This window comes from Haematobia irritans, chromosome 1 (genome assembly GCF_050003625.1).
Source record: "Haematobia irritans isolate KBUSLIRL chromosome 1, ASM5000362v1, whole genome shotgun sequence".
Classification (NCBI taxonomy): domain Eukaryota; kingdom Metazoa; phylum Arthropoda; class Insecta; order Diptera; family Muscidae; genus Haematobia; species Haematobia irritans.
The window spans coordinates 46,796,521-46,820,750 of NC_134397.1; the positions used below are offsets into that span (position 1 = coordinate 46,796,521).

The 24,230-nt window shown below is 37.1% G+C and overlaps 1 protein-coding gene across 2 annotated transcripts; it reads right to left on the reverse strand.

Annotated features, from left to right (window-relative positions):
* Positions 1–2,003: 2,003 nt before the first annotated feature.
* LOC142220825 (acyl-coenzyme A oxidase 1) lies at positions 2,004–23,499 on the reverse strand. 2 transcript variants are annotated; one of them, XM_075290185.1, is made up of 2 exons: positions 22,024–23,499; positions 2,004–3,190 (listed from the first exon to the last, which is right to left on the reverse strand). In XM_075290185.1, exons 1-2 carry the CDS (start codon positions 22,989–22,991, stop codon positions 2,143–2,145), a joined length of 2,016 nt encoding a protein of 671 aa, XP_075146300.1. In that variant the 5' UTR covers positions 22,992–23,499; the 3' UTR covers positions 2,004–2,142. The 2 variants fall into 2 exon arrangements, with proteins under 2 accessions (XP_075146300.1, XP_075146299.1); XM_075290184.1 differs by lacking the exon at positions 22,024–23,499 and adding an exon at positions 15,220–16,299.
* Positions 23,500–24,230: the final 731 nt, after the last annotated feature.

Here is a 24,230-nt window from a genome sequence, read left to right on the forward strand (position 1 = left end):
TTTGACCAAAAACAACAACGTGTTGACGATTCTGAGCGATGTTTGCAGCTGTTAACTCGTAATACACTCAAGTTTTTCCATCGATATGTGACAAAGGATGAAACATGGCTTCATCAGTACACTCCTGAGTCCAATCGACAGTCGGCTGAGTGGACAGCGATCGGTGAACCGTCTCCGAAGCGTGGAAAGACTCAAAAGTCCGCTGGCAAAGTAATGGCCTCTGTTTTTTGGGATGCACATGGAATAATTTTTATCGATTATCTTGAGAAGGGAAAACCCATCAACGGTGACTATTATATGGCGTTATTGGAGCGTATAAAGGTCGAAATCGCGGCAAAACGGCCCCATATGAAGAAGAAAAAAGTGTTGTTCCACCAAGACAACGCACCTTGCCACAAGTCATTGAGAACGATGGCAAAAATTCATGAATTGGGCTTCTAGTTACTTCCCCACCCACCGTATTCTCCAGATCTGGCCCCCAGCGACTTTTTCTTGTTGTCAGGCCTCAAAAGGATGCTCGCAGGGAACAAATTTGGCTGCAATGAAGAGGTGATCGACGAAACTGAGGCCTATTTTGAGGCAAAACCGAAAGAGTACTACCAAAATGGTATCCAAAAATTGAAAGGTCGTTATAATCGTTGTATCGCTCTTGAAGGGAACTATGTTGAATAATAAAAACGAATTTTGACAAAAAAAATGTGTTTTTCTTTGTTAGACCGGGGACTTATCAGCCAACCTGTTATCAAGGCATCCAAATTTTTATCAGATAACGCGATCTTCTCATATTTGCGATGGACCATTTATCATTGCTTTTTATTTTATTTCATTTCACTTGAGCTCATAATTCAAAGAACGTTATCGTTTACTTCGAGTTTTGATGAAATTGTGCTGTTTAGTATGCCTCATGTATAATAAATTCTTACTCAAGGTGTACCATAAATTTGGATTTATTTTTTGGGGATCCAAAAAAATCACGGGATTCGAAATAATGTAATCCCGGAATTCGGGATAAATCCCGTCCAGAAAATCCCGGGATTTCGGGACGGGATTTATCCCGGGTGACAGCCCTAGTGTATAATTTTAATTTAGCAAAAATCACAAAACAAATATAAATGAAATATAAATTTAGTCTACAATTAAAGCCACCGCCACTGGTGGCCAATATTGAGTGTCAGCCGCCGCCAAACAAGATGGGCCGGCATCATTCGCAGATTGAGGGACTTTGTGCAACGTAATTTCCGGTGACCTTTACATAACTTAAAAATGTACTGCCTTTTCTGTATTAGATCCACTGTAAATTACTATAGTCTGGATATTGTAATGATAGTTGCCAACCATTACTTTTGTTTAGTAGAGACAACAACCATTGTTTTTATTCTATTGTTCAAACTTCTTAACAGGTGTCGCTAGCGTATAAAGAACCACTAATGGGAGAGCATTTCAGTATCAACGACACGCTTACAAGTTTTTCTAGAAATGTATTCCGTCTTATACGAAGTTCATAAGGGTCCCTACCATTAAAAATCCAATAGAATCCAACTGCATTTATTGATGTAAAAGTTTCCGTTGTTTCTTCGAATATTAGTGGGACGTTTGTTGGGTACATACTAGAGATACAAACTTACAAAAATGAGATTTATGTCAAATCGATTTTTGTTGTTGGGAAGCAAACTTTTGCAAATTTTAAAAAAGTCAACAAATCGCCATTTTTCTCTTCTGATAGAGGTCCTTCTGCTAAGCTAATAGGAGCCCCCGTGGTGCGTGGTTAGCATGTCTGCCTTGCATACAACGGTCCTTGAGTCCAATGCTAGTTTCGAACATCAAAAATTTTTCAGCTTCTCCAAGTGTTTTTACCCTAATGAGAAACACGGTTCGGAAGTCCCTCGTCGTTGAGCTAAACATGGAATCGGGCAGCCCTCATATCGGGCTGCCACTATATCTAACGTAACCTAAATATGGAGATGTAAATGTAGTTTCACTGTACATAGAATTCATTGTTTTTTTTTTTGTATTATTTCTTTATATATAAAAAAATTATGTACAATATTCAGATAATTTTTTCCAAGAACACCACAGATATATAACACAATTAAACACAAAATGACAAATAACAAAACAATTTTACCCTCCCCCCACAAATATTTACAAATTTGATTTCATCAAAGTTTTCAAACTACTTTCGAAAGTTGGATTAACTGGTTCTTGATTCAAATCACATTTCCGGGCCTCCTCCATGAGACGTTCATAGACGCGACCATCATAGCAGCCCAAAGTCGAGGCCAATACTCGATCATGAAAATCAAAACCATCGACTACGGCCACAGCATTGCGTCTGAAAGACAAAAGTGTTTGCTGGTAACGTTGTTCCACTTCCTCCAATTGTTTGGCACTGAGGGAATTGAAGCGCATAATTTCATCCAGACTTTCAAAGAACAAATCCATAATGAAGATATTCAAAAGTTCCTCAATAACACCTTGCAACGACTCAGGAATTCGACCCTTTAATGTTTGACTGCGAACATTCTCCAAGGCCATACGAGCCATAAAAGCACGACCATGTAAAATACCAGTTTTGGTCAGAGACAAACCAGCATGATTGCTAATCTTTGGATTTTTCTTATTGGTCTGCATGTAGAAGAATGAATATTTTGCCCTTTCCATAGAAGTCTTTTCCAGATAAGCTACCAATGTATCTATTTTCGACGTCCACGTTGGACGAGTGAATAGACGCATATACGATACAGTTCTGGGTAGGATGCAACGTTTCAATCCACCCACATAACTCTTGGTCAAAAATCTAGCAGCTTGCAATAGAAGTACGGTATTTTCGCCCTCATAGGTGCAGGCTGCTGTGGCATTGGCATAAATATTTCCGAAATTAGCAGAAGCCATGAAACCATGACCACCACAAGCTTTTCGTAAAGTTTCCACTCCTTTCGATCCTTCTTCAGAACATACAGCTTTAAGGCAACATGTTAGAGCATGTAATTCCGGAAGGTTACGTTTATTGCCATTACTTAGTTCTTTGTCAACGACGCGATACATATCCCAGACATAATCGGCAGCCATTCGATAAAATACACCTTTGGCAATTTGAGGGAATATTTTTTGTTGTTGAGTTAGAAAGTCTATAATTTGTGCTTCGGGTTCTCCGGGAACATCGATACCTTGACGACGGACAGCAGAATATCTGAAATGAAGGAAGAGAACAAATGGAAATTTAGAAATTTGTGCCCAATTCTAATACACCACCTGTATTAAGTTATACAGGGGAGCCACCGTGGTGCAATGGTTAGCATGCCCGCGTTGCATACACAAGGTCGTGGGTTCGATTCCTGCTTCGACCGAACACCAACAAGTTTTTCAGCGGTGGATTATCCCACCCCAGTAATGCTGGTGACATTTCTGAGGGTTTCAAAGCTTCTCTAAGTGGTTTCACTGCAAAGTGGAACGCCATTCGGACTCGGCTATAAAAAGGAGGTCCAATGTCATTGAGCCTAACATGGAATCGGGCAGCACTCAGTGATAAGAAGAAAAGTTCACCAATGCGGTATCACAATGGACTGAATAGTCTAAGTGAGCCTGATACATCGGGCTGCCACCTAACCTAACCTAATCTATTAAATTATACAGAGTGGCTGATATGTATTGCAACTAACTTCCGGTTGCTATCATTTCTAAACCGCTCCTCTGACAGCTTACCGATTTATTGCAGTGACTGATCATTCTATTATTGTTTGTAAGCTAACAAAATAATTTTGATATATTGGGCATTATTAAAATTGGTCCCATGGTCTCAACACCTAAGTTAATTAGAACCCCAAATATAATATGGAAAACAACAACACCAAATTATTATTATTATACCCTCCACCATAGGATGGGGGTATATTAACTTTGTCATTCCGTTTGTAACACATCGAAATATTGCTCTAAGACCTCATAAAGTATATATATTCTGTGTCGTGGTGAAATTCTGAGTCGATCTGAGCATGTCCGTCCGTCCGTCTGTTGAAATCACGCTAACTTCCGAACGAAACAAGCTATCGACTTGAAACTTGGTACATGGAGTTGTTATTGATGTAGGTCGGATGGTATTGCAAATGGGCCATATCGGTCCACTTTTACGTATAGCCCCCATATAAACGGACCCCCAAATTTGGCTTGCAGATCCTCTAAGAGAAGCAAATTTCACCCGATCCGGCTGAAATTTGGTACATGGTGTTAGTATATAGTCTCTAACAACCATGCAAAAATTAGTCCACATTGGTCCATAATTATATATAGCCCCCATATAAACCGATCCCCCGATTTCGCTTGCGGAGCCTCTAAGAGAAGCAAATTTCATCCGATCCGGCTGAAATTTGGTACATGGTGTTAGTATATGGTCTCTAACAACCATGCAAAAATTGGTCCACATCGGTCCATAATTATATATAGCCCCCATACAAACCGATCACCAGATTTGAACTCCGGAGCCATCTGGAAGACCAAAATGCATCTGATTCAGTTGAAATTTGGTACGTGGTGTTAATATATGGCCTCAAACACCCGTGCACAAATTGGTCGAAATCGGTCCATAATTATATATAGCCCCCATATAAACCGATCCCCCGATTTTGCTTGCGGAGCCTCTAAGAGAAGCAAATTTCATCCGATTCGGTTGAAATTTGGTACGTGGTGTTAGTATATGGTCTCTAACAACCATGCAAAAATTGGTCCACATCGGTCCATAATTATATATAGCCCCCATACAAACCGATCATCAGATTTGAACTCCGGAGCCATCTGGAAGACCAAAATGCATCTGATTCAGTTGAAATTTGGTACGTGGTGTTAATATATGGCCTCAAACACCCGTGCACAAATTGGTCGAAATCGGTCCATAATTATATATAGCCCCCATATAAACCGATCCCCCGATTTTGCTTGCGGAGCCTCTAAGAGAAGCAAATTTCATCCGATTCGGTTGAAATTTGGTACGTGGTGTTAGTATATGGTCTCTAACAACCATTCAAAAATTGGTCCACATCGGTCCATAATTATATATAGCCCCCATACAAACCGATCATCAGATTTGAACTCCGGAGCCTCTTGGAAGACCAAAATGCATCTGATTCAGTTGAAATTTGGTACGTGGTGTTAATATATGGTCTCAAACACCCGTGCACAAATTGGTCGAAATCGGTCCATAATTATATATAGCCCCCATATAAACCGATCCCCAGATTTGACCTCCAGAGCCCCTTGGAAGGGCAAAATTCATCCGATTCGGTTGAAATTTGGTACGTGGTGTTAGTATATGATATCCAACAACCATGCAGGAATTGGTTCATATCAGTCCATAATTATATATAGCCCCCATATAAACCGATCACCAGATTTGACCTCTGGTGCCTTTGGAGAAGCAAAATTCATCCGATCTGGTACGTGGTGGTAGTATATGATATTTAACAACCATGCCAAAAATGATCCATATCAGTCCATAATCATATATAGACCCCATATAAACCGATCCCGATATTTGGTTTTGGAGCCACATGGAGGAGCAAATTTCATGCGAGTCAGTTGAAATTTGATACATTGTGGTAGTATATGGCCGTTAACAACCATGCCGAACTAAGTCCATATCGGTCTATAGTTACATGTAGCCCTCAGATAAATCAATCCCCAATCACAAAAAATTGGTCCATATCAAGTTCATAATTGTATATAGCCCCCATATAAGCGATCTCCATATTTCAATTCTGGCTCTCTACGTACCGTGCAAAAGTCCATATCGATTCGTAATTTTTTGTAGACTTACTTATATTTACATACCTTTTTTGTCTAATATATACCACGTATGGACTAACTCACAGTTTAGACAACGATGTTAAGAAGTTTTAAGATACCACAACCCAAGTAATTCGATTGTGGATGACAGTCTTCAGTAGAAGTTTCTACGGAATCCATGGTGGAGGGTACATAAGCTTCGGCCTGGCCGAACTTACGGCCGTATATACTTGTTTTTTAAGTAACTTCATTTTATTTTTGCGTCTTGGACATTGTGGAGAGCAAGATTGGCTCTAAAAAATACTAATGTGTTGAACATCTCAAAATGGCGCTTCGCCGGTAATGGGCCCAAATACCGCTCCAAAATCGCGTCCATGTGCATTTTCTCTATATCAGGATGGCTGATAAGTCCCCGGTCTGACACATAGATGGTGTCGCTAGTATTAAATGCATATTATTTTTATATAGTACCAACCTTCAAATGATTCGTGTCAAAATTTGACGTCTGTAAGTCAATTAGTTTGTGAGGTAGAGCGTCTTTTGTGAAACAACTTTTGTTATTGTGAAAAATATGGAATTTCGTGTTTTGATAAAATACTGTTTTCTGAAGGGAAAAAATACGGTGGAAGCAAAAACTTGGCTTGATAATGAGTTTCCGGACTCTGCCCCAGGGAAATAAACAATAATTGATTGGTATGCAAAATTCAAGCGTGGTGAAATGAGCACGGAGGACGGTGAACGCAGTGGACGCCCGAAAGAGGTGGTACCGACGAAAACATCAAAAAAATCCACAAAATGATTTTGAATGACCGTAAAATGAAGTTGATCGAGATAGCAGAGGCCTTAAAGATATCAAAGGAACGTGTTGGTCATATCATTCATCAATATTTGGATATGCGGAAGCCCTGTGCAAAATGGGTGCCGCGCGAGCTCACATTTGACCAAAAACAACAACGTGTTGATGATTCTGATGCTGCAACTGTTAACTCGTAATACACCCGAGTTTTTCCGTCGATATGTGACAATGGATGAAACATGGCTCCATCACTACACTCCTGAGTCCAATCGACAGTCGGCTGAGTGGACAGCGACCGGTGAACCGTCTCCGAAGCGTGGAAAGACTCAAAAGTCCTCTGGCAAAGTAATGGCCTCTGTTTTTTGGGATGCACATGGAATAATTTTTATCGATTATCTTGAGAAGGGAAAAACCATCAACAGTGACTATTATGTTATATGGCGTTATTGGAGCGTTTGAAGGTCGAAATCGCGGCAAAACGGCCCCATATGAAGAAGAATAAAGGGTTGTTCCACCAAGACAACGCACCGTGCCACAAGTCACTGAGAACGATGGCAAAAATTCATGAATTGGGCTTCGAATTGCTTCCCCACCCACCGTATTCTCCAGATCTGGCCCCCAGCGACTTTTTCTTGTTCTCAGACCTCAAAAGAGTGCTCGCAGGGAAAAAAATTGGCTGCAATGAAGAGGTGATCGCCGAAACTTAGGCCTATTTTGAGGCAAAACCGAAGGAGGACTACCAAAATGGTATCAAAAAATTGGAAGGTCGTTTAATCGTTGTATCGCTCTTGAAGGGAACTATGTTGAATAATAAAAACGAATTTTGACAAAAAAAATGTGTTTTTCTTTGTTAGACCGTGGACTTATCAGCCAACATGTTTATCATTATTTTACAGAATAAAAAGCGCCTACTGTATGCAGACAAACATCTGCGCTGTGAGACGTCTATACATTTCTGGTCTAATTTCCTCTTTCGACACCTTTATGCTTCGCAAAAGATTATATAGCTTTGCTACATTTTCAGCTTAATGTGCAGCAGAATCAAATATAAAACGCCTATCCCAATCTATAAACTATTAAGCATAAGAGGTCTGTCTAGTGTTTATACGAGGATTGTTCTATAATTTGGCGATCTCACTTATACAATATGATAGTCTTAGTTGATGAGTAAGCAATAGCGATTATAAAAACAATATTTTATTGTAATTGATGTCTACTGAAAAATCGATGTCCAGTGTGTGCATTTGCCTAGATTTGTTTTCGTTTATTTTTGGTAACACCCTCGTAAAGCGCTATCAAGCAAACTTTTGTTTTCATTCCTTATCATCTTTGCAAAGAAATTATAGCAGCAATTATAAATATATAATATTTTTGAGATTACTAAAAATAAACTTCTGATGGATTTGCTGCTGGGGGAGTCACTTCTGCTTAGTTCTTTTATTTCGCCAATTCGTTCATGTAGGTCAGATGGTATTGCAAATGGGTTATATCGGACAACTTTTAGATCATATAAACCGATGCCAATATTTGACTTCTTTGTCCTTCTGCACCCAGGAAAATGATCATTGGAACATGTTTCAAGAATATAATGGAGCGAGGTATACACGTGAGCTCAACCCCAGTCGCGACCGAACACCAAAGAGTTTTTCAGCGATGGATTGTTTTCATACCCTCCACCATAGGATGGGGGTATATTAACTTTGTCATTCCGTTTGTAACACATCGAAATATTGCTATAAGATCAAATAAAGTATATATATTCTGGGTCGTGGTAAAATTCTGAGTCGATCTAAGCATGTCCGTCCGTCCGTCTGTTGAAATCACGCTAACTTCCGAACGAAACAAGCTATCGACTTGAAACTTGGCACAAGTAGTTGTTATGTGTAGGTCGGATGGTATTGAAAATGGGCCATATCGGTCCACTTTTACGTAGAGCCCCCATATAGAGGGACCTTCAGATTTGGCTTGTGGAGCCTCTAACAGAAGCATATTTCATCCGATCGGGCTGAAATTTGGTACATGGTGTTGGTATATGGTATCTAACAACCATGCAAAAATTGGTCCACATCGGTCCTTAATTATATATAGCCCCCATATAAACCGATCCCCAGATTTGGGTTACGGAGCCTCAAAGAGAAGCAAATTTCATCCGATCCGCCTGAAATTTGGTACATGATGTTGGTATATGGTCTCTAACAACCAAACAAAAATTGGTCCACATCGGTCAATAACTATATATAGCCCCCATATAAACCGATCCCCAGATTTGGCTTGTGGAGCCTCTAACAGAAGCATATTTCAACCGATCTGGCCGAAATTTTGTACATGGTGTTGGTATATGGTCTCTAACAACCATGCAAAAATTGGTTCACATCGGTCAATAATTATATATAGCCCCCATATAAGCCGATCCCCAGATTTGGCTTGTGGAGCCTCTAACAGAAGCATATTTCATCCGATCTGGCTGAAATTTTGTACATGGTGTTGGTATATGGTCTCTAACAACCATGCAAAAATTGGTCCACATCGGTCAATAATTATATATAGCCCCCATATTAGCCGATCCCCAGATTTGGCTTGTGGAGCCTCTAACAGAAGCATATTTTATCCGATCTGGCTGAAATTTTGTACATGGTGTTGGTATATGGTCTCTAACAACCATGCAAAAATTGGTCCACATCGGTCCTTAATTATATATAGCCCCCATATAAAACGATCCCCAGATTTGAGTTACGGAGCCTCAAGGAGAAGCAAATTTCATCCGATCCGCCTGAAATTTGGTACATGATGTTGGTATATGGTCTCTAACAACCGTGCAAAAATTGGTCCACATCGGTTCATAATTATGTATAGCCCCCATATAAACCGATCCCCAGATTTGGCTTGCGAAGTCTCCAAGAGAAGCAAATTTCATCCAATCTGGTTGTAATTTGGAACATGGTGTTAGTATATGATCTTTAACAACCGTGCCAGAATTGGTCCATATCAGTCCATAACAAGTATATACAGCAGTAAGTTCGGCCGGGCCGAATCTTAAATACCCACCACCATGAACCAAATATTAGGGGTTCCTTTGAAATTTCAGGAGGGCTTGAGGACTTGAGGACACAACCCGAAGATAAATTTAAAGATTTCACCTATGAGGACTATATCAGATTCTGGATTTATAAGAACCATTTTTGTTTGAGGTTTAGAGGAATCATTAACATCTCTTGTAAGTGTGCAAGAAAATTATAAAATAACGTCTTGATTTGAAATCTTAAATCTGTAGAAGTAAAATCTGGAAATTTTACATTGAGTTTCAAGCAATTTTCATGATCAGTGCGCCTTCTACACCCTCAAGAAGTGAAGTCGGTATTTTAGGACCTCTTTATGGTCCTAAAATACCTCTAGATTTCCAATTTCAGACAAATTGGATAAAAAATACGGTTTCTATAAGCACAAGACCCCAAATCGGGAGATCGGTCTATATGGGGGCTATCCCAAAATATGGACCGATACTCACAATTTTTGGCACACGTATTTGTGGTCCTGCAATACCTCTAGATTTCTAATTTCAGATAAATTGAATAAAAACTGCGGTTTCTATAAGCCCAAGAAGTAAAATCGGGAGATCGGTCTATATGGGGGCTATACCAAAATATGGACCGATACTCACAATTTTTGGCACACGTATTTGTGGTCCTACAATACCTCTAGATTTCCAATTTCAGGTAAATTGAATAAAAACTGCGGTTTCTATAAGCCCAAGAAGTAAAATCGGGAGATCGGTCTATATTGGGGCTATACCAAAATATGGACCGATACTCACAATTTTTGGCACACATATTTGTGGTCCTACAATACCTCTAGACTTCCAATTTCAGATAAATTGAATAAAAACTGCGGTTTATATAAGCCCAAGAAGTAAAATCGGGAGATCGGTCTATATGGGGGCTATACCAAAATATGGACCGATACTCACAATTTTTGGCACACGTATTTGTGGTCCTACAATACCTCTAGATTTCAAATTTCAGGTAAATTGAATAAAAACTGCGGATTCTATAAGCCCAAGAAGTAAAATCGGGAGATCGGTCTATATGGGGGCTATACCAAAACGTGGACCGATACCCACCATTTTTGGCACATCTCTTTATGGTCATAAAATACTTCCAGATTTCAAATTTCAGGCAAATTGGATAAAAACTACGATTTCTATAAGCCCAAGACCCCAAATCGGGAGGTAGGTTTATATGGGGACTATATCAAAACCTGGACCGATATAGCCCATCTTCGAACTTGACCTGCCTGCAGACAAAAGACGAGCTTGTGCAAAATTTCAGCACGATTGCTTCATTATTGAAGACTGTAGCGTGATTACAACAGACAGACAGACAGACAGACAGACAGACAGACGGACAGACGGACATCGTTATATCGTCTTAGAATTTCTCCCTGATCAAGAATATATATACTTTATATAGTCGGAAATCGATATTTCGATGCGTTACAAACGGAATGACAAACTTATTATACCCCCGTCACCATTCTATGGTGGTGGGTATAATTATATATAGCCCCCATATAAAACGTTCTCCAGATTTGACCTCCGGAGCCTCTTGGAGGAGCAAAATTCATCCGATCCGGTTCAAATTTGGAACGTGGTGTTAGTATATGGCCGCTAACAACCATACCAAAATTGGTCCATATCGGTCTATAGTTATATATAGCCGATCTCCAATCACACAAAAATTGGTCCATATCGGTTCATAATCATGGTTGCGACTCGAGCCAAAAATAATCTACCAAAATTTTATTTCTATAGAAAATTTTATCAAAATTTTATTTCTATAGAAAATTTTGTTAAAATTTTATTTCTGTAGAAAATTTTGTTAAAATTTTATTTCTGTAGAAATTTTTGTCAAAATTTTTATTTCTATAGAAAATTTTGTTAAAATTTTATGTCTATTTTGTCAAACTGAATTATATACGTATTTGATCGATCTTTTTTGATTTAATATATACCACGTATGGACTTACATACAATTTAGAAGATGGTGTTAGGAGGTTTCAAGATACCTTGCCATCGGCAAGCGTTACCGCAACTTAAGTAATTCGATTGTGGATGGCAGTGTTTTGAAGAAGTTTCTAAGCAATCCATGGTGGAGGGCAAGGCCGTAGCCAGGATTTTAATTCGGGGGGGGTTCAACTTTAAAAAAAAAATATTCATATAATCTCATGTGTAGAAAATTTTATTTATGCATAGGTATGTATACAATATTTTTATACCCACCACCATAGAATGGTGACGGGGGTATAATAAGTTTGTCATTCCGTTTGTAACACATCGAAATATCGATTTCCGACTATATAATGTATATATATTCTTGATTAGGGAGAAATTCTAAGACGATATAACAATGTCAGTCTGTCCGTCTGTCTGTCTGTCTGTCTGTCTATCTGTCTGTCTGTTGTAATCACGCTACAGTCTTCAATAATGAAGCAATCGTACTGAAATTTTGCACAAACTCGTCTTTTGTCTGCAGGCAGGTCAAGTTCGAAGATGGGCTATATCGGTCCAGGTTTTGATATAGTCCACATATAAACCGACCTCCCGATTTGGGGTCTTGGGCTTATAGAAATCGTAGTTTTTATCCAATTTGCCTGAAATTTGAAACCTAGAGGTATTTTATGGCCATGAAGAGATGTGCCAAAAATGGTGATTATCGGTCCATGTTTTGGTATAGCCCCCATATAGACCGATCTCCCGATTTTACTTCTTGGGCTTATAGAAACCGCAGATTTTATTCAATTTACCTGAAATTGGAAATCTAGAGGTATTGTAGGACCACAAATACGTGTGCCAAAAATTGTGAGTATCGGTCCATGTTTTGGTATGGTCCCCATATAAAACGACCTCCCGATTTGGGGTCTTGGGCTTATAGAAACCGTAGTTTTTATCCAATTTGTCTGAAATTGGAAATCTAGAGGTATTTTAGGACCATAAAGAGGTGTGCCGAAAATGGTGAGTATCGGTCCATATTTTGGTATAGCCCCCATATAGACCGATTTCAAGATTTTACTTCTTGGGCTTCTAGAATCCGAAGTTTTTATCCTATTTGCCTGAAATTGGAAATCTAGAGGTATTTTCGGGTCATAAAGAGGTGTGCCGAAAACGGTGAGTATCGGTCCATATTTTAGTATAGCCCCCATAAGAACGATCTCCCGATTTAACTCCTTGGGTTTCTAGAAACCGTAGTTTTTATCTGATTTGCCTGAAATTGTAAATATTCTGGTATTTTAGGCTCACAAAAACGTGTATCGGATTAAGTTTTTATCGATCCATTTGGTAATGGCTCCATATAGACCGACTTCACTTCTTGAGGGCGTAGAAGGCGCACTGATCATGAAAATTGCTTGAAACTCAATGTAAAATTTCCAGATTTTACTTCTACAGATTTAAGATTTCAAATCAAGAATTTATTTTATAATTTTCTTGCACACTTACATGAGATGTTAATGATTCCTTTAAAACTCAAACAAAAATGATTCTTATAAATCCAGAATCTGATATAGTCCTCGTAGGTGAAATCTTTAAATTTATCTTCGGGAATATCCTCAAGTCCTCAAGCCCTCCTGAAATTTCAAAGGAAACCCTAATATTTGGTTCATGGTGGTGGGTATTTAAGATTCGGCCCGGCCGAACTTAGTGCTATATATACTTGTTATAATATTAAATTGAGCCGACGGGCTTTTTGGGCAGCAAATAAATCAATGACTTCTTCAGTCGGCACATTTATTCGGCGATGAACCGACATTAATGCCAATCCTTTGAGTCTACTCTCGCTAGTCGAATTTCTAAGATACGTCTTTAATCTCTCAATTGTTGAAAATGAACGTTCGGATGAGCACGTAGTAACTGCAGGGATGGAAAATGCAGTACTATAGTACTTTTTTCAAACCTTTTTCACCCCGGTCAGTACCGTAGTACCCCCGCGAATGATTTAGTACCTTTTGTGTAGACATTTTTGAGTCGATATCAGATTTATGGTACAATAGCTTTGACAAAATATTTTAATATTTTGAGAAAGTCTTTATCAACCTTATTTGCTAATAGCCTTTTACAAATATGGCAAAACAGACATGTTCATGTGGGAAGAAAATCTCGATTTTGTAAAAGACATAGTCAAAAACAGGATTTTATTGAATTTCAAGAAAGTTTTAATCGAAAAAAGAATGCGATTCTATATTATCGATTTTTTATGTCGGTAGAAATAGTTGTCAACATTTTATTTCTATATAGAATTTTTGCAAAATTTTATTTTTATAGAAAATTTTGTCAAAATTTTATTTCAATTGAAAATTTTGTAAAAATTTTATTTCTATAGGAAATTTTTGCAAAATTTTATTTCTATAGAAAATTTTGTCAAAATTTTATTTTCTTTAAAATTCAGTCTCTTGGCAATAATCTTCCAGTGAAATTTTCGTTGAAATTTAGTAAAAAGTACCTTTCCGCTCAAAAAATACCTTTTTTGTACTTTCTTAAAAATTGTATTTTCCGTCCCTGAGTAACTGGCAAAGTGACCAAAATTTTTAAAAGAATATGCACGTTTGGAAAAATCTCTTTATGGCTTCCATCGCTGAATTAGGCAGGTTCTTTTCGCAGGTTTTGCGCCATTTCATTTACACATGTGTGTTTGGCTGTTTCGTTGTTGTTGCTATGGCCAAACAAAGCGAGTCATGTTCACAAAAAGAACAACAAATACACATAAAAAGCAGAAATACATTTTCCAAAAATGAAATTTGTGGTGCGAGAACAAAAATAATTTGTTTTTTTTTTCGACCGTCGTTTGACGGGCTTTTCAACTAGTATTCTATGATTTGTGCAAGTTTTATAGGTAAGCGTTTTTCAAAATAAAACCTCCAGCTTTTTTCAACATCTTCGATAAGATTTTTCTATGCAGCTAAAAATATATATTTATTTATATAAAAATATTCATTCATTTCGGGGGGGGTTTGATCCCCCTCATCCCCCCCCCTGAATACGGCCTTGGTGGAGGGTACATAAGCTTCGGCCTGGTCGAACTTACGGCCGTATATACTTGTTATTATTTAACATCTCTTTCCACTTTGGTCAGCTGTGTGACCCCAACAGAGATAACAATAAGTAAGTAAAGTCTAAATTCGGGCAGGTTAAACTTAAACCAAATCGGTCGACATTTACACAAGTCGGAGCCTTATCTAAATCTTAACCGTTTTGTGGAAAGTTGGTGTGTAGGGTTTGACAATAATATGGGGAAACCATCACACAATTTTGCGTAAAATGTCAAATAAATAGGACTAAAATCCCATAAAAATGGGTATAAAATATGAAATATTCTACCATATTTTTAATTTTTTAAACAAAATGAAGGTATAAACCTCCTTTTCACTGATATTTATTATTTCTGTTTTAACCGGTTAAACGGGTTTCGGCTAAATAAAAAAACGATATTTGGATAAGCCGAATGCACTTAAAAAACTCTCAGAAGTAGATACTCAAGCTCGCCTAAATTTCAATCACATTTGGGAGGTGTCCTCTTACTTTTATGTATTTTCCTAATATTTCATACGATTCACGATCTTTATATAAAGATCCCTCCTACATTTTAGAGACTTCAACTCACCTGGTAGCTATTGTGGCAGCCTGTAACAAATTGTATGATATATCACGTACAATAATGGCACGTACAAAAACCATGGTACCATAGAGTAACATAGGTTCCGGACCCCTTACAAAAGTACCATCAGGTAAAACTTGATTATTTTTGGCCAACATTTGATCCAAAGGAATACGAACATTTCGCAAACCCAAAAATCCATTATTAACACCATTAATACCAATTCTGGGACCAACATCGCCCACATCAATGCCTGATTCTGGTTCATGGGTGTCCACATTTCGTATACGCACCAAAAAAGGTTGCAAACCATAGGCCTTATCCTTAATATAAAGTTGAGCCATTAAAACAACCATATTAGCAGTTTGTCCCAAACCACCGGGCCACCATTTATATGCATTGAGAGTGGGAGAATTCAAAATAAACTCCTTCGATTCAATATCATAATCGGCCCGAGTCTCCAAACCTCTTATAAACGTGCCATGGCCTAATTCAGTTTGAGCATAGGTTCCAATAATACCATCAAAATGCCAAGCTTTCTCCAGCCAACGTTGACGTTGCTCCTTTGTCGATTGATTGAGAAGAGTGGGTAGAAACATACCGAAATGTAAGCGTAAAGGGAAATTCTGAGGCAATAGGCCAGAACCCAATGTACCGGCTAATAAAGCTCGCATTTCATGAAGCTCTTCTATGGCTGTCAATTTTTTATTCACATCTTTTCCTTGCTCTCGTATGTAGTCTCTTAATTTGCTGACTAGTCGCACAGCTTTGCTAATCGTATACTCATAGAGTTCTTTATGGGACATACTGGCAATGGGACGTTTATCTTGAAATTGTGGATCATCAAAGAAATTCTTTTCCATGGCTCGGCGTTTGTTTAGTTCTTTCTCTCCACCCGCCCACCAAATGGCAAAATCTTCGCTTTGAATTGTAGCATTTTGCCTTTCGTCTTGTAGGTCAGTGTTTACAGACATGATTGGCTTGGTAATGGCTGTCGTCTCAGGGCGTTGAACTGACAATTTTTATTTTTCTTTACAGCGTTTTTCGTTTCGCAATGTTAACAATTTTTCGTTGTTTTCTCTTCGACGTTCAATAATCGACTGAAACTTGCACTCTCGATGCAGTGTTATTGTTAGGCATTGGTTCGCTCCACTCCGCTCCTGGCATAACTTGTTTGTTTCCATATGGAATAGCAGCACATTGGGTTCCTTTGAATGCTTCGAGGAAAATTGGTGTTAGACATCGGAATATAAAAAAAATATCTCCAATATTTGTATACCCGCCACCATAGGATAGGGGTATACAAACTTTGTCATTCCGTTTGTAACACATCGAAATATTGGTTAAAAACCGCACAAAGTATATATAGTCTGGGTCGTGGTGAAATTCTGAGTTGATCTAGACATATCCTCCCGTCCGTTTGTGGAAATTACTTCCGACAGAAACAATCTATGAACTTGAAACTTGGTATACATATATCGGATCACTGTTAGTTAAAGACCCCATATAAACCAACCCCCAGATTTGGCTTGCCGAGTCTCTTCCGTGAGCAAATCCCATCCGATCCGGAGGAAAATTTGGTACATGATTTCAGTATATGCTTCTAACAATCATGGTAAAATTTACCCATATCTGTCTATAATTATATATAGCCCTCATATTAACCGATTCCGAGATTTGCCTTGCAGAACCTCCTGGAAGGGCAAATCTCATCCGATGCGGAGGAAAATTGGTACATGTTGTTAGTATATGTCCTCTAACAACCATGCCTAAATTTGTCCATATCGGTCTTTAATTATATATATCCCTCATATTAACCGATTCCGAGATTTGCCTTGCAGAACCTCCTGGAAGGGCAAATCTCATCCGATGCGGAGGAAAATTGGTACATGATGTTAGTATATGTCCTCTAACAACCATGCCTAAATTTGTCCATATCGGTCTTTAATTATATATAGCCTCCATATAAACCGATCCCTAAATTTTCCTTACAGAAACTCCTGCAAGGGCAAATCTCATTGAATGCAATTTGGTATGTGATGTTAGTATATGCGGGCTAACGCGACGCACAAATGACATAGGTGGCCTGCTTTCCGCTAGGGTTTATGTCTATCTCCTATAAACAGAGTCCAAAGTGGGCTATTACTTCTAAGGTGATATAAGTGACCAGCCTTCGGACGGGGTTTAACATTTTATTCTGGGCTGTTTCATGGAGGTTTTGGGTTAGATTTTCCTGGGACCCATCTTCATCCTACATACGCGTATTTAGGGTTAAGTATATCATATGGATTTAATTCCAGGGGTGCCTAATATTTCTTTTAAGTTACAAAAATCTTTACTGATTGATATCCCTGGGCCAGTGTCCAGAAATTCATCAGCTAAACGAGTTTTTGCTTCAACGGCATTTTTTCCTTCATAAGGACTAAATTTCATGTTATCAATTTTTTCCCCAATAACAAAAGAGCATGCAGAGAAGGAATATGAGCACCTAAAACAAGGTCCTTTTGGAGGGGAACATGGATGATTTTTTGGGAGCCACCGTGGTGCAATGGTTAGCATGCCCGCCTTGCATACACAAGGTCGTGGGACTGAATAGTCCAAGTGAGCCTGATACATCGGGCTGCCACCTAACATAACCCATGGACGTTTTTTGTAGAAGAAATGTTTTTTCTTGCTAATCAGCATAAACACGGTTGTTGAAATCAGATACATAATTTCTCGCATCGTGTACTTCGACATCTACTAATCTTCTCCACGTGTTCGCTGGTGTCCCTCTTCTTCGGCTTCCCTGTGGATTCCAGTCGAGTGATTTTCTTATTATGTCATCGTGCGGCTTCCTCAAGGTATGCCCGATTCACATCCATTTTCTTCTTCGGATTTCCAATAATACGGGTTGCTGCCCAGTGGTGAGCCATAGGTCTTCGTTATTGATCGTGTTTGGCCAAAATATTCGAACTATTTTTCTTAGGGAGCGATAGAAGAATATCGCTGCCTAGAAAATTTTGTCAAAATTTTATTTCTATAGAAAATGTTGTCAAAATTTTATTTCTATAGAAAATTTTGTCAAAATTTTATTTTTGTGGTAAGTTTTGTCAAAATTTTATCTCTGTAGTAAATTTTGCCAAAATTTTACTTCCATAGAAAATTTTTCCAAAATCTTATTTCTATAGAAAATTTTGTCAACATTTTATTTCTATAGATTTTTTTTGAAAAATTTTATTTCGTTCGTAGAGGATGCTGATGAGGAATGTGGTACTTCCGAAACGTGCGTTCATCCAACCATCCTCTGTTGGTTAAGCTACAATTGTATTGTAGTCAACGCAAGTAAGGAAAGTCTAAAGTCGGGCGGAGCCGACTATACTATACCCTGCACCACTTTGTAGATCTAAATTTTCGATATCATATCACATCCGTCAAATGTGTTGGGGGCTATATATAAAGATTTGTCCCAAATACATACATTTAAATATCACTCGATCTGGACAGAATTTGATAGACTTCTACAAAATCTATGGACTCGAAATTTAAGTCGGCTAATGCACTAGGATGGAACACAATGTTAGTAAAAAAATATGGGAAACATTTAAATCTGAAGCACTTTTAAAGAAACTTCGCAAAAGTTTATTTATGAATTATCGCTCGATATATATGTATTAGAAGTTTAGGAAAATTAGAGTCATTTTTACAACTTTTCGACTAAGCAGTGGCGATTTTACAAGGAAAATGTTGGTATTTTGACCATTTTTGTCGAAATCAGAAAAACATATATATGGGAGCTATATCTAAATCTGAACAGATTTCAACCAAATTTGGCACGCATAGCAACAATGCTAATTCTACTCCCTGTGCAAAATTTAAACTAAATCGGAGTTAAAAATTGGCCTCTGTGGTCATATGAGTGTACATCGGGCGAAAGCTATATATGGGAGATATATCTAAATCTGAACCGATTTCAACCAAATTTGGCACGCATAGCAACAATGCTAATTCTACTCCCTGTGCAAAATTTCAACTAAATCGGAGCAAAAAATTGGCCTCTGTGGTCATATGAGTGTAAATCGGCCGAAAGCTATATATTGGAGCTATATCTAAATCTGAACCGATTTCAACCAAATTTGGCACGCATAGCTACAATGCTAATTCTACTCCCTGTGCAAAATTTAAACTAAATCGGAGCAAAAAATTTGCCTCTGTGGTCATATGAGTGTAAATCGGCCGAAAGCTATATATTGGAGCTATATCTAAATCTGAACCCATTTCAACTAAATTTGGCACACTTTGCTACAATGCTAATTCTACTCCCTGTGCAAAATTTCAACCAAATTGGGGTAAAACTCTGGGTTCTGGGACCGTATTAGTCCATATCGGACGAAATATATATATGGGAGCTATATTTAAATCTGAACCGATTTCAATAAAATTTGGCACACTTGACTATAGTACTAATTGTTCTTCTTGTGCAAAATTTTAAGCAAATTAGGGTAAAACTCTGGCTTCTGGGGCCATATGAGTCCACATCGGGCGAAATATATATATGGGAGCTATATCTAAATCTGAACCGATTTCTTCCAAAATCAATAGGGATCTATTCTGAGCCAAAACACATACTTGTGCCAAATTTGAAGTCGATTGGACTAAAACTGCGACCTAGACTTTGATTACAAAAATGTGTTCACGGACAGACGGACATGGCTATATCGACTCAGGAGCCCACCCTGAGCATTTTTGCCAAAGACACCATGTGTCTATCTCGTCTCCTTCTGTTGCAAACATATGCACTAACTTATAATACCCTGTTCCACAGTGTGACGCAGGGTATAAATATGTTATTTCTATAGAAAATTTTGTCAAAATTTTATAGCTATAGAAAATGTTGTCAAAATTTTATGGCTATAGAAAATTTTGTCAATATTTTATTTCTATAGCAAATTTGTCAATATTTTATTTCTATAGGAAATTTTTTCAAAATTTTATTTCTATAGAAAATTATGTCAAAACTTTATTTCTATATAAAATTTTGTCAAAATTTTATTTCTAAAGAAAATTTTGTCAAAATTTTATTTCTAGAGAAAATTTTGTAAAAATTTTATTTTTATAGAAAATTTTGTAAAAAAAAATTATTTTGTCAAAATTTTATTTCTATAGGAAATTTTGTCAAAATTTTATTTCTATAAGAAATTTTATCAAAATTGTATTTCTATAGAAAGCCAAAATTTTATTTCCATAGACAATTTTTCCAAAATTGTATTTCTATAGAAAATGTTTGTCAAAATGTTATTTCTATAGAATATTTTTTCAAAATTTTATTTCTAATGAAAATGTTGTCAGTATAGAAAATAGAAATAGAAAATAGAATAAAAAATTGTTGCTAAATTTTATTTCTAAAGATTTTTTTTGCAAAATTTTATTTCTATAAAAATTTTTTTTCAAAATTTTATTTCATAGAAAATTTTGTCAAAATTTTATGGTTATAGAAAATTTTGTGAACATTTTATTTCTATAGATAACTTTGTCAAAATTTTATTTCTATAGAAAATTTTGCCAAAGTTTTTATAGGTAATGTTGTCAAAATTTTATTTCTATAGAAAATTTTTTCAAAATTTTGTTTCTATAGATAATTTTGTCAAAATTTTATTTCTATAGAAAATTTTGTAAAAAAATTTATTTTGTCAAAATTTTATTTCTATAGAAAATTATAGAAATAGAAAATAGAATATAGAATATAAAATTTTTGCTAAATTTTATTTCTAAAGATTTTTTTTTGCTAAATTTTATTTCTATAAAAAAATTTTTCAAAATTTTATTTCATAGAAAATTTTGTCAAAATTTTATTTCTTTAGAAAATTTATATTTCTATATTTTGTCAAAATTTCATTTCTAGAGCAAATTTTGTCAAAATTTTATTTCTATAGTAAATTTTGTCAAAATTTTATTTCTATAGTAAATTTTGTCAAAATTTTATTTCTATAGAAAATTTTGTCAAAATTTTATTTCTATAGCAATTGTTGTCAATTTTTTTTTTTTTTTTTTCTATAGAAAATTTTATTTCTATTTATGAATTACATCTTAGTTGGAGGGAAATATTTTGCAAAATTTACCAAAACATCAAGAATTGTACCAATCTACCGAACAGTAAAAAAACTACCATTTTTGGTAAAATTCTATCAGCTATGGCAACCGTGAGTCGAGGGCGGAGCGGTTTCCTTGTAGCCCCCAGGTTATTCCTCTAGGACTCTGAGATACTCGTGACATTATTACATCGAGAAGTATGTTGAAGAGGAGTGGTGAGAGGACACATCCTTGGCGTACGCCTATCTTAACTTTTATTTGGTCACTAAGCTATTGTTCGTATCGTAATCGGCAAGTTGCCACTTCGTACAGGCTAGTTATTAGTCGGATTATTTTTGTTGGAACTCTCTATTTACGTTCCTGCTAAACACACATTTTTTTGAATGTCAGGGTTGAGTAAAAATCATGAATTTGTATCTTTGATTTGATTTGCAGCCTGCTACTACTGATATGTTACAAAAATCTTTGATAAATGATTTCCTTGGGCCAGTAGCCGGAAGTGTTTGCTTTAACTCTATTTTTTCTTTCAAAAAGGCTAAAATTCATTTTTTCCCGTTTCCAAGAGTGGCTTCACTCAAAATGCTCTGATTCATAAATACAATAATCCGACAGCTGTAAGATTTATACACTCACCACCATTTGAAGGTTAGGGCTATATACAAATCATATGTATTTAGTTCTATTGTGAGTTATTTGTTTTTTCCAATTAATCGTTTAGTGGAAACAAACAAAAAAACTTACCTTGTGGCAATGGTGGCAGCTTGTAACAAATTATAGGAAATATCTCTCACTATAATAACACGAGAAAACACCATAGTTCCATAAAGTAACAAAGGTTCTGGTCCCTGGACAAATGTACCATCAGCTAAATCTTGATTATTCCTCGCCAACATTTGTTGCAAAGGAATTCGAACATTTTTCAATCCCAAAAATCCATTATTAACACCATTCATGCCTATTCTGGGACCCACACTGCCCACATCTACACCGGGCTCTGGTTCGTGAGTCTTCTCATTGCGTATACGCACTAAGAATGGCATTAAGCCATAGCATCGATCCTTAATATAAAGTTGAGCCATTAGGACAACCATATTGACAGTTTGACCCAGACCACCAGGCCACCATTTGTAGGCGGTGAGTGAAGGAGAATTTAAAACGAATTCTTGCTTCTCAATATCATAATCGGCTCGAGTCTCTAGGCCTCGTACATAGGTACCATGACCCAATTCCGTTTGAGCATATGTGCCAATAATGCCATCAAAATTTGATGCCTTTTCCAACCATCGATCACGTTGCTCCTCAGTGGTTTGATTAATCAAAGTAGGCAAGAACATGGTATAGTGTATGCGTAAAGGGAAACTTTGAGATAATAAACCAGCACCCAATGTGCCTACTGTGAGCACACGCATTTCATAGACCTCCTCTATGGGTGTTAGGGGTTTCTGCGAATCTTTACGTTGCTCTTTGATAAATTCTCTTAATTTCGTTATGAAGTGCACAGATTTCGTAGTGGCATACTCATAGAGTTCTTTATGGGACATGTTGGCAATGGAACGATTATCTTCAAGTTGTGGATCATTCAGAAATAGCTTCTCAATGGCACGACGTGTGGTCAATTCTTTCTTACCACCAGACCACCAAATGGCAAAGTCTTCACTACGGATTGTGGCATTCTGCCGTTCACGTTGTAGATCACTATTCACCGACATGATTAGATCCTTCCACAATGCTCGAAATTTTATGGATGGTGTTTCCGTTTTTTTTTTGCAAATATTTCTCGACGTAGCCTTTTTCACTTGCGACAAACAACTACCGGCCTTAAGCGTGTGAAGCTATTTTAGTGATTGCTCTTTGTATCGGCAGAAGAGCGTGATAGCTTATCAAAACGAATGAGATAACTTTGTTGTTTGGTGGATGAATAAAGTACTCCAAATCATAATTTGAAATGTTTATGCATACAGTCGTGGAAAAAAGTCTGCTAAAAACAGCAGTCAGAGTCTGATATTGTATTATATCTGGAAGTATTTTGGTCACCACATGAAGTTTATCCAGGAGTGTATTGAGGATTTAACTCATGACCCATGGCACCGCTGTGTACTGCGGAGTCATCTGGTCGCATTTCTAAGAGTAGCGTTCTGACAGTTCTCTATGTTATTCCACTGCGTATCACTTCTCTGAGGTGTACAAACTGGCGCGGTATAGTTTACCAATGCTTTCCTTGTCATACGACTGCACATGAATATGTTCACGTTCTCTCGCCTCTTGCTATTTCTGAACCACTTATCGAATGCATTCCAGTCTGTAGGATTGTAATTGTAAAAAAAAATAAATAAATAAGTTAGGGTTTCGATTTTTTTCAATTTTTTTTCGACTTTCCGATTTATGTTTTTAAAATTTGACTTTTTCGTTAAAAATCGATTAACTGATTTTGGTCACTATAAAAAGTCGATTTGAATAAATTTGAGTCGATTTTCAAAAAAATGCAAAAACGATTTTTGAAATATCAAGAAGTCGACATTTATAGATTTCGACTTTTGTATAATCAGCACTGTGATTTGGCAATCTTAATATTGGCGCCTGGGTCCATCAAGTATACAATCAAGTCCGGTTCTGTCTTCCATCTTCGATCCAATAATTTCCTCATATAATAGATCCAATTCGTAATAAAAAAGACGAAAAACGACCTTTTTGAGTCAGATCTGTTCATATATAAGGGTACTATCGCCAAATTTGAGAAAATCGGGCGCTGCAGATATATGGGTTAGGTAGGTTAGGTGGCAGCCCGATATTTCACTTAGACTATTCAGTCCGTTGTGATTCCACTGTGGTGAACATCTCTCTTATTATTGAGTGCTGCCCGATTTCATGATTAGCTCATTATAGTGAGACCACTTAGAGAAGCTTTGAAACAATCAGAAATGTCACCAGCATTACTGAGAGGGGATAAT

What these genes read in the sequence shown, in the direction of transcription:
- LOC142220825 (XM_075290185.1), bottom strand. Translation starts at nt 22,991, where the DNA reads ATGTCGGTGAATAGTGATCTACAACGTGAACGGCAGAATGCCACAATC. An exon ending in GCTGCCACCATTGCCACAAG is followed by an intron (nt 3,191 to 22,023) that starts GTAAGTTTTTTT and finishes CCTTCATTTCAG; the next exon opens with ATATTCTGCTGTCCGTCGTC.